The sequence below is a fragment of the Protomyctophum bolini genome, assembly GCF_963924005.1.
Source record: "Protomyctophum bolini genome assembly, chromosome: 21".
NCBI classification, from domain to species: Eukaryota; Metazoa; Chordata; class Actinopteri; order Myctophiformes; family Myctophidae; genus Protomyctophum; species Protomyctophum bolini.
In genome coordinates, this window is record NC_137882.1 from 26,736,816 (window position 1) to 26,749,071 (window position 12,256).

Below are 12,256 nucleotides of genomic sequence, written 5' to 3' on the forward strand. Positions count from 1 at the left end.
GAACATCGGAATGAACCTGTGTAGTTTATGGCTGCTCCAACAGTAGTGGCAACATTCCCAAAAAAAACGAATGTCAAAATATCGGTGGCTGAGACCAGAGCCATAGAGTAATGGTTGAGACAAAGCAGTGGAATGTCCTGAAAGATACATAACGCCAGTCTTACCCCAATACCCAATCTTTTGTGTTTTAGGAACACAAGGCTGCTGTACTTTATACCTCACACTAAGCATTTAGCCCATTCTGGGCGGGAACTCCTTTTGGTGTTAGCATTATGTTGTGCTTTAGCTATTGAAAAATAGCAGATCTACAAGCTCATAGCGCGCCACCGAGTGGCGCGCTACGAGCTTGTAGGTCTGCTATTTTTGAAAAATCGTAAAAATGTGGCGCAAATGTTTGAATATATAATCTTTCAGAGCAAACATGTTTTAACTAAAATCTTTGCTTCTTGGGGGGGTCACTGGAACAACATATTTTCAGCTGGGGGGTCGGCAGCCAATTACATATATTTTTGGGGGTCGTCCTTGACATAAAAATGTTTGAGAACGACTGACATAGAAACATGAGTTTTTCCAGAAAACTGTCGAGATTCAAAAGACATTTGTAGAATCGAGCTCAGGTCGAAAGTGAATGTTTTTAACTCAGGTCTAAATGGGTTAAAGTTTGTTTGTTTGTTTATTTTCACATACAAAAATATTTCGGAAATGATACACAAGGTCAATAAAAAATGTGAAGGAGAAAGCCTAAAAACCCTCCAGGGGCTTGCAAGTGGCTTCTCCAGGCATGTTTATACATTCATAGTTGTTTTTGTTTGTTTAAGGAAAAAACAATCATATTGAACATGCAGATCTTAAACATTAGAATACAGATAAAATACAGGGACAGTGAAAGGACGGAAATAATACTGTATAACAAGAAAAAAGGAAAAAAAAGCACAATAGACAGAAGTCAGACAATAAAACCGCTATAGGAGAACATTGAGTACACCAGGTTAGTTTAGCAGACCGTATGGGAAGTACTTGGTGGTTAGGAGAAGTGATTTTAGAACCTTCTTGAATTGATGAAAAGACAATTGCCATAGATGTAAAGGTAGGGAGAGTTCCATATTTTAGACCCTCTGAAGCCTATATTAAATTGAGATTGAGACGTATGTTGTAGATGGTGTGCCCCACCGCTCAAAAAGTAAAAATGTGTGTTCTTGCGCTCTAATCTCTCCCATCGCTGCCCCCCGCAGGCGAGCTGGTGGAAGGGCTCCGCGACAACGACTACCTCTTGCTGCATTCCTGTCGCCAGTGGACCACCATCACCGCCCACAGTCTGGAGGAGGGGCACTATGTCATCGGGCCCAAGATAGAGATCCCGGTACACTATGAAGGTCAGACTACACACAGTACTACACGCAGTACACACGGTAGTACCCACAGTAGTATACACACAGTCTGGAGAAGGGCCACAACAGGGGTTGACACTAGTGACTACATTTGACTGCCATTGGATTATTTTTTGAATTGTCGTTTTTTTCATGTCATATGAAAGCAGGGACTCAAATAGAGATATTGGTTGTTCAGTTTGACCCACCAGTTTTGGACATATGTGGCTTATAGGGTAATGTCTTGTAGAGAAACGGCGAGTTGAGAAAACAGGCTTGAAAGGTTCACTTCTGTGGTCTCTCTAACATTACACCTATAGCTACATGTTTAAGCATTCATTTCATATTTACATGTCCATTTCAGCTCTGACACTTATTTCAGACATGCTCTAGTATGTGAAGAGTCTGCCTGTGCAAAGAAAAAGAAAAAAAAGGTGTTCTCCTGCTGGAGTTTGCGCGATGGCAGTCTCTCAGTCAAACCTGGTCACACTGTAGGTTTCAGAGGCACTTGCCTCAGGTCATGTTCTACTTGGCCATGGCATGGGCCATGCCCACTTGTCCGAAAAGTAAATCGTCCATTATAAAATGACAGGTAGAATTTGAATTATACCGTTCAATTTTACACTTATTGTTTTAACTTTCTGAGGCGACACAAAAAAAACTGTCCTAAAGTCGGCTCTTCGGTGCTACTGAAAATTTCTGAGGAGCCAAAATCATTTCGGCACTACAGCGCCGAAACAGCGGTAAAATAGGACCTGAGGTCGATTCTATACAGGATGCACACGCAGATCCGCTCACACTGCTCACACTGTCCATTGTTGCGCCGTCCGTCTGTCAGACAGACAGACGGACACAGTTGCAGCGACATCACAAACAAGGCAGCCTAAAACATAGATGTTATTGTGACAGGAGACAGCCTGTGGCGTGCACGGTAAATCCATACAACAGTGCCTCTTTCTCCTTTTGTTTGCATAATATCGTCTATCGTCTGTTCAAGATGTCATATGTCCAAGATGTGCTACTTTCGATGCTTTTGTGCCATGCTGCAGTTTGGTCAAGTGGGACAGTTTCCCCATTCAGGGCAGGAACCCCTTTTGGCGTTTTAAGCATTATGTTATACTTTAGCACTATTGAAAAATAGTAGATCTACAAGCTCATAGCGCTTTGAATATATATTCTTTCAGAGTAAACGTTTATAACTAAAATATTTGCTTCTGGAACAACATATTTTCAGTTGGGGGTCGGTGGCCAATTACATATTATTTTTGGGGTCATAATAGTTTGAGCGCCACTGATATATATAGAAACATTTTATTTTTGTTTTTTAGAAAACTGTCATGTTTCAGAAGACTTTTTAATTTCAACGTCAGGCCTAAATTAGTTAAAAGGACTGTTTGCGTATTCTACGTCTTTCATTCTAAACGCTAACGATGAGAATAATAATATAATAATTCGCTTTATTTACAGAGCACCTTTCAGACACAATAAAAAAATAAAATAAGTAAAAAATACCGTGAAAATAAGATCAGTTAAAAAGCAAGGTCATGAACATGGTTATTTTTAACTGTCTCTTAAAGCCATCGACTGATGAAGCATGTCTTCGTGAAAATGTCCCAACTGTATCGTGACTATATTGTCCCATGCTGTTCTTAACCCATTTAGACCAAGAAAATGGCTTCTAAACCCACCCTGACAGTTTTCTGAAAAACCCTATGTTTTTATGTCAGTGGTTTTCAACCTTTTCCATGTCGATGACCCCCAGAATTATCTGTATTTGGCCGCCGACCCCCATCTGAAACTATGTTGTTCCAGGGATCCCCCCCATGCAGAAGCAAAGATTTGAGTTAAAAATGTTCACTCTGAAAGAATATATATTCAAAGATTTGCGCCACATTTTCACGATTTTTCCAAACATAGCAGACCTACAAGCTCATAGCGCGGCACTCGGTGCCGCGCTATGAGCTTGTAGATATTGTAGATATTTTCCAACAGCTCTAGCATGACATAATGCTTAAAAGTTAAACACCAACAGGGGTTCCCGGCCCAAAATGGGTTAAAGTAAGTGACTTGCCGTTAAATAACAGTGTATCTCTAGAACGAACAACCTATTGCTTTGTGCACTCCGACATTCTCCAGATTCTCGACCGCTAAGTCTTCATGAACCAAAAGCACTCTGTAAGCACTGTCGATAACATTCAGACATTCCGTTTTATGTTTGTTCTCGGGCACAAAGAACTAAAACCAACACTTCATTGACGATTAATCATACAAAAAAAACATTTAGATTAATAATTTAATTGGGTTTTTGGCATTGAACAATGGAAATGTATATTTGTTTAACGTTTCTGTTTGCCTTTTTTTTTCTTCCCTTTTTGTATTCCCAGTATCCATCTATCTATAAACGCACCATGGGCTCCATTTTTTTACTACTTTGCTAAACATCTTTGAATAGTTAAATAGGCCAGTCTACAAGCTCACAACGTGTCGATGTAGATTGGCTAGTTGAACTATTCAAATTTCTTTCTTCAAAATAGTAAAAGAAAAAGGCAAAGAAGTTTAGGGATAAGGGGTTTAGCGGTGACGAAAATGGAGCCCTCTGTCTCTGCGCGTCTGTACGTGTGTACGGCTGTAATCAATCAATCAATCAATCAGACTTTCATGCACAGAACTCGAGAAACATGCCGTTCCACGCCCCGACAGGGAGTGTGCACTGTGCAGTGCCCGGTGGTCGAGTCGAATCTACAAGCTCATAGCGAGGCATACTGTCGCACCGAGTGCCACGTCAGGCCTATATAATCCATGATGTGAATGTGTTGTCCACAATGTCCTCCTCATGTGTTGCCAGGTCAGTTCAAGCTGCTGGAGCAGGACCGGGACGTGAAGGAACCCGTGCAGTACTTCAACAGCGTGGAGGAGGTGGCCAAGGCCTTCCCCGAGAGGGTGTACGTCATGGAGGAGATCACCTTCAACGTCAAGGTAGGGAAAGGAAAGGAAAGGTACCATGTTTACCCAGGGTAACTGGACTAAGCTCAAGAACTTGTTTACAGCCAGGCCCTGCTCATAGAACATTTCATGGTAGGGGTTCAATGCCTTGTCCAAGGGCACTTCAGCGGTGGTAATTTTAACGTGCCGGTCCGGGGATACGAACTATAGCGACCTTCCGATATCAAGACCGCTCCGCAAACCGTTCGGGCCACCGCTGCAGGGTTTCTGTCATGGAGGGGATACAACCTTCAACGTTGACTCATGTAGGCCCTGACGTCGAAATTCTTTAAAAATATTCTTTTAAATCATGACAATTTTCTGAAAAAGAAGTCATGTTTCCATATCGGTGGTTCTCAATATTTCATGTCAAGGACCTAAAAAAATATCTAATTGGCTGCCATGCAACCCTCATCTGAAAATATGTTGTTCCAGGGACCCCCCCCCCAGAAGCAAAGATATGAGTTAAAATCATTGGCTCTGAAAGAATATATTATTAAAAGATTTGCGCCACATTTTTTACGATTTTTAAAAAAAATAGCAGAGTGCTGCGCTATGAGCTTGTAGATCTGCTATTTTTCAACAGCTAAAGCATAACATACTGCTTAAAACACCAAAAGGGGTTCCCGCCCCCAAAATGGGTTAAGGTAGGTTTCTGTCTTGGAGGAGAGATCACCTTCAATTTTGTAATTATTATTATTTTAAAATAAATTCTAGAGATTTTTCTCCCCCCCCCCACAGAAAATGGATGCTGGGTTAATCGGTTCTTTTGATATATTATACTAGAGTGTTGCCCGTTGGGCACTGGCCTATGTACGTGGAACGATGAAAGTTGGAAATGCATGCCCAGTTACGCCCGTGTCCCTTTCATGCCCATATATGGAGTTATTTGTCAGGCATGCCCAAATATGGAGTATATGCAGATATGTCCAAAACAACTTTGTGAGGTCAGATCAGGCCAGCTCCATGTATGGAGATGTCTGGGGCAGGGGGGGCTCTGTCCAATAGCCTGGCTAAAGCCAGACGCCAATCAGCCGTTGGCAAAAAAAGAAAGCCTGCCGGCGTGATTTGAGTCCGCCTTATTAGCCAGGCTATACCTGTCCAGCTCAGTGGCCTTGTGGTTAGAGTGTCCGCCCCTGAGACTGGGAGGTCGGGGTTCAATCCCCGGCCGGGTCATACCAAAGACTCTAAAAGATGGGACCCTGCAGTGCCTCCCTGCTTGACACTCGGCATCAAGGGTTGGATTGGGGGTGAGTCCCTGCGACATACTAGCGTCATGTCCAGGGGGTGTACATCAAGCTGCTTCACGCTACAGAAACAGGAGATAGGCTCCTGCCCTATGGGCCTCATGGCTCGGCAAGGCTACTTACTTACCTGTCCAGAGGCTTTTGTGCTGGTTCTGGACAAACAGGCGATCCGACAGACTCGACACCGGGCACTGCATCTCCCTGTGGGGGGTGTGGAACGCGTGTGTCGAATATGAAGTCGTGGGGCGAACGGTCCTCGAGTTAACGTGGATTTAAAGACGTACATACACATAAGAGAAGAGACGTGGTATTTATTTAGAGGCCATTCTCTATTACTCAATTGCCCACTTAATTGAAAGAGTAAACAATAGAATAATCATCAGGAAAATAATAGGTATACTTGCAACAGTAGTTACACTGTACATTCTCTCACAGCAGTCATTAGAGCAGGGGTGGGCAACTTTGACGATGGCGAGGGCCAATATATTTCCACACTCACTCCAGAATAATTATTTTGCTATTTTTTAAATTGGAATCCTGAAAAGTAACCTTTTTCATGAATTTCAAATGCATTTAGTTTATAGTTACGTTGACTTCATGAACCGTTAACATAACTACATTGGACACAAAAAGACATACTACTAGTCATTAAGTACTAGTCATGTATTCATGTATTCAGTAATTAAAGTGGGTTTGGAATTGTATAACAGCTGAAATCAATACCATATCAGTATTCTGATATCAACATATTAAGTGAAGGTGGGGGCCGCATGTGGCCCCCGGGCCGCCAGTTGCCCACCCCTGCATTAGAGTGTACAGAGCTCAGGTGTGATTATTAGTATTATTGGTAACCTAGTTGTTACCAGTACTAATAATGCAACAGTGTCAGTGTTGTGTTAGCTTCCCTGTGGCAGGGAGCGCTGTCGCAACAACACAGTTTGGAAGCAACATGTAGGCTGGCTCTATGATAACAATGCATTACAACATTTGACCTGAGCTATGTTTCTATATTATATATTCTATATTATCGGTACCTTTTTTTCACAGGCCTCCCAATGTCGAAACGGCCTCCATGAAAATCTGCAGTACACGTGCTACAGTGTTATTATTGTTTTTTTCTGCTCAAAATAGGACAAAGTTAGTACCACGTGTGGGACCTTATATAAAATTTAAAAATCCATGCTCGCGCCGAGAAAATGTATCCACCGCGAGTCGGTTCTTTTCTTGCAATATCCTGTTGAGGGTTCTGCCTCAGTGTCAAAGGATTAACACGTTATTGAGTAAGGGGGCTGTTGAGAAACCTTGTGGCCTTGTTACAGACTCTCCGTTGCCCCGTAATGTGCTTTGAATAGCTGAAACACCTAATGCATACATGCGGGCAACCATACTGATATAATATTGGTTTCAGCTGTTACAATTACACAACATGCAAAACATGACCCGCTTTCATTACTTCAGTCTAAATTAGTAGCTATACACAAGTAATTAAAGGCATTTGAAATGACATAAAAGTGTACATTTTCGGGATTCCAATTCAAAAATAGCAAACAATAATTCAAGATTTCAATTCAAATATAGCAAAAAATAGCAGATCTACAAGCTCGAGACGCGTTTTGAGCTTGTAGATCTGCTATTTTTTTGCTACAACAGCAATGTGGCCCTCTGGAGTTAGTGTGGAAATATAGTGGCCCTCTCCATCGTCAAAGTTGCTCACCCCTGTCCTAATGTACGTGCTGAAATGTATAGACGACAACTCCCGTCTACTGTACGTGAATAGGAACGCTACAAACCTTTCATAGTGAACGTCCAGGTTCAAGACAGAGAAAAACAACAACTAAGAAAGACATGCCATCTCCGGTTTACTTCCCTTATCGGCGTGACGTAGGCTGACTTTTTAGGAGATGGGAGTTAAAAGATAAAGATAAAGAAAACTTTATTGTCCATTAAATTGACATAAAATGGAAATTCGTGTTTGGCACACCGGCAGTAAGTTACAACAATAAAACATTACGAAAAAATACACGGGTGCATTAAAATACATATAAAATGCATTCACATTAACACGGCAACAGTGATCATGAGCAGTGGGGATTAGACTATTTAAACATTTATTTTATTTAAAATGTCCACAGCAGTTGGCACCAACGAAGTTTTGTAACCCTTCTTTTTAGCTAATTTTGCCCTAAGCCTCCTGCCCGATGGCAACAAGTCCAATTCAGAGTGAAGAGGATGGGTAGAATCATTGTAAATCTGATTACAACCATTAGGTTGGAGTCTATTCATTCTGATGGGACAACGGACTCCTCCAGACTCCAAAACTATGGAACGCACTTCCCATCGCAGTCAGAACTGCACACTCACTCCCAATCTTCCGCCGTAGTCTGAAAACTCAACCTCTTCAGACTCCATCTTAGCCCGTAGAACTTGCCCTATAGCCTCGACGACCTTACGGGCGTACGCAAAGGCTCAACTTATGTAACTAGGATAGCATTTTATGTAGACATCGCACTCTGACTATAGTGTATCGTCATACAGTTTCTTTGTACATATATTGTACTGTTAGACGGATATTAGGTTCTTAGCTGGCTTATGATTCTTGATGACTATTTTTTATGTATTACCCATGGCCACTGAACTAAATACTGGACCCAATAGCCACAAGCCACAATATTTGGCACTAATAATATGGCTTTTTTTCAGAGAGGAGAGAAAATTTAACTCTATTGTCGCCCTTTCTCTGTCCCTGCAACACCCCCGCCCGCAGGACTCTACCACCAGTAAACATACGACGTCATTCGTGGCCAAATATCGAGTTTTATCAAAAACATAAAATGTGGAGAAAGCCGTTTCTGCCCAACAGCAACGATATATAGAGGATATGCGCATGCTTAACCCATTCAGGCCTGATGTCGGGATTTTTCAAAAATAGCAGACCTACAAGTTAATAGCGTGCGCTATGAGCTTGTAGATCTGCTATTTTTCAATAGCTAAATTATAACATAATGTTTAAAACACCAAAAGGGGTTCCCGCCAAAAATGGGTTAAAGTGAGTTTAACATTGTTTAACGTTGTTTAATGCAATCAGATAGCACTTTTCTGTTTGGATGTATTGTCTGTCAAGGCCAGAAAGTAGTTTTTGTCCGCACATGATATATAGTTCTGCTCCCCGTCTTTTTTATTTCAACCTAAATATAACAACGTTTCGCCCCTCCGGGCTTTCTCAAGTTACATGGGTATGAAATAAATAGGTGGAACATAAACTTGGTGTCGTCATTCAATCAATTGATAAGCCAATGGGGCCTATTGGCTTATCAATTGATTGAATGACGACACCCAGTACGGCCTATTGAATAGGCTGTATTTGAAGATCCACTCCAGAGCAATACAAATACACCAATTAAGGGGCCATACACTCACGAACAATAGGTTTAAAATACGATAAATACACCAAAACATATATACAATACAAAAGGAATACACAGAGATAATAATAGAGCGGCATGTCAGGCAGGGGTATTACAGGAATGGTCTGATATCTAGGTCCAAATTCATACCAAAAGGTTTAAGGGTTCTCAATTCATATATCTAAAATGCTCATAGCGCGCCACCGAGTGGCGTGCTACGAGCTTGTAGGTCAAAACGTCAAAACGACTGACAGAAAACTGTCAGGATGTAGAAGACATTAATTTTTTTTATCTGATCTCAGGTCAGAATGGGTTAAGCGCTCTTGTCGTCATACCAACATATATGCCAGTGAACATGGACACGTTAGCATGTATACTACATGCATAGGAGGCCTTAAGTATGTTTCACCAGTTTCAATTGAAACGGGCCTCCACCCTCAGGGGGGCCTCAACAAAATAATGATGTCATAGGTATATGGGGGCCTCATATTTGGTTTTGAAACGGGCCTCCAGATTCCTAAGGCCGCCCCTGAGAACACAGAAACACACCAAGCTAGCTCCCCTCAAAGAGCCATAATGCAAAATGCTTGTCATTCAGCCTCACTTTGAGTTGCTCAGTGGACTGTCTCTCACACAGCGATATGGAGAAAAATATCACACCCAAGTGACGTGAGCGGCACTGTTATCACCATACATCACATTCCGTGCTCAGCCAGTCAGCTTGAGCACATTCCGCGCACGTGTGCACACACACACACACACACACACACACACACAGCCTCAAAATACAACACAGCTCAGTGTTAGGGAACGCTGTAGCAATTTACAATTTAGGCATTAAGCAGACGCTCTTAATCCAGAGTGACTTACATTAAGCAAGAACAAAAAAGAATGGGAATGCATCACATAAAAAGCATTTATCATGAAACATGCGTAAGCTAAGAACGTAACAGTGGAATATCTATATAATGAAACTATATTATAAACTATACATATATACTATACTATGCTATACGTGTGGAAGACCCATAGACCCATAGATCCATAGACCCCAAGGTAGCCGCAATGAAGTAATACATATAGCAATAGAGTTCAAAGGGTGCAGATGAAGAACAGCTGCACTAATTGGCGTCGTTAAGGCGTGCATGGAAACAGTTTGTGTCTCGTGTGATTTCACACCAGAAGATATAAGATGATGCACCGTGTTGAAAATGACTGTAGACATCGAGAGAAGAGAGAGAGACAGACATACAGGGTGATGTTGTCTTGGACCGTTTCCCAAGCAGGAGGACCAAAGCGAGCCTATCATGCTGCTGTAGCAGTGAGGAACAAACTGTATTCCTTTGGAGGCTACTGTGATGGAGGAACCTTCAACAACATGGGACAGATGGATGTCCATGTCTTCAACACAGTGTCTTTATGCTGGAAGAAGTTACCTCCAGTGGAACCTGGAAGAGGGGACAGTCACCTTGAGGTTCCATCCAAGAAATGGGGCCACACAGCTGTGTTGGTTGAAGATACAGTCTACATCTGGGGAGGGTCTTGGGGAGGGCAGTATTACAATGTGCTTTATGCATTTGATGTTGACTCCCGCAGATGGTTCCAACCCAGGGTTTCTGGTACTGTTCCAGAGGAGAGGAGACACCACTCAGCCTGTGTGTTGGAGAAGGTCATGTTTATCCATGGAGGAGCCACCAAGCTGACTGGACTCACTAATGACATGTACAAGTTGGACACCAGCACAATGGTCTGGTCTTTAATTAACACCAGAGGAACTCCACCTCCTGCTTCATCAGCTCACTCTGCTACCATCATTGGTACCAAGATGTTTGTATTTGGGGGCAGGAGGGGGGTATACTATGGGTTCTACAACACCATCAGAGTGTTTGACACAGAGACCAACGTTTGGCTGAACACACCTTCTGCACAACTACTACCAGAAGCACGCATGTTTCATTCAGCATTTAGCTACAATGGAGAGCTGTACATATTTGGTGGCTGGAACGATAACCAGAACTTCAATGATGTGTGGAAATGCAGTCCAGAGACCTTCTCCCGGAAGAAGGTTGAGCCCAAGGGGAAAGGACCATGTCCAATGTATGGTATGTGCTGTTGCATTGTGGGAGATTGTATCATCCTCTTTGGAGGAAGTAAAAGAGATAACACTATCTCTGATGAGCTGTTCATCTTAGACTTGAGTCCTAGTCTTAAGACGTTATGTAAGCTAGAAGTTATTCAGTACGCTCTGGACCAATCAGAACTCCCACACGACATCAGGTGGGAACTGGCAGCCATGGCAACCAACGACAGCAGACGACAATAACAACCGAGACCACATTCCAGACGAAGGAACAGCAGAAAGATCAAGAAATAATGGATCAACATCTCATCCCACCTGATGGTGAGCCACCTCTCAGCATCTCTTACTGAGATTCAAACCTCAGGAGACTCCTTCTCTCCAGGCAGGCTCTCTAACCATTCAGCTAGGCATCAAACAATGACAATTGTTCCGTCCAACACAATGCGGTGGAAACACAAACCTGTGTCTGCATGTTCCAAACTGAACACGGTGGAACTCTCTTTATTGTATATTTATTTCTATGATATTTTTTTATTTAAAGGACCAAGGAGTCCTGAAAGGACTTGGTCCTTTATTGGTATTGTTAGTTTTTTTTTCCTTCTCCTTCTGCCAAAAAAATTATAATCGCGAAATTCGGCCTACAGAAAAAAACAAAAATCTTAAGGGCGACTGTGGCTCAAGAGGTAGAGCAGGTCGTCCAATGATCCATGGGTCGGCGGTTCGAATCCCGGCTCCTCCTGTCTACATGTCGAAGTGTCCTTGGGCAAGACACTGATCCCAAATTGCTCCCGATGTGCTGGTTTGTACCTTGCATGGCTTCCACCGCAATCGGTGTATGAATGTGTGTGTGAATGGGTGAATGTAATGCACAATCTATGTAAAGCGCTTTGGATAAAGGCGCTATATAAATGCACCATTTACCATTTTATCTGGTACACGGCAAGCTAAAAGGAATCAACACACCAGCACACCAGAGACCAGAATACTTCAAACCCAAACAAATAGTTAAAAATAGAACTACAAAACGCATGTTGGAGATTAAACAACAGATAACAGCCAGCACCAGCAACTGTGTTTATTTAATCACATGTGAAAAATGTGGCTTACAATATGTTGGAGAAACGAGTAAAACAATAGATACAAGGCTGAGGCAACACAAATACAATATTAACAATG

The 12,256-nt window shown here is 42.3% G+C and overlaps 1 protein-coding gene across 3 annotated transcripts in view; it reads left to right on the plus strand.

Moving 5' to 3' along the window:
• Nucleotides 1-12,256, plus strand: part of garem (GRB2 associated, regulator of MAPK1) — a 41,234-nt gene that overhangs the window by 4,120 nt on the left and 24,858 nt on the right. For all 3 annotated transcript variants that reach the window (XR_013966176.1, XM_080794237.1, XM_080794238.1), the window contains exons 2-3: nt 1,233-1,373; nt 4,213-4,343. Coding sequence is in view for 2 of the 3 variants with exons in the window: in XM_080794237.1 (XP_080650363.1) it covers nt 1,233-1,373; nt 4,213-4,343 (272 nt within the window). In the remaining variant the exon portion in view is untranslated. The remainder of the gene's footprint in view (nt 1-1,232; nt 1,374-4,212; nt 4,344-12,256) is intronic.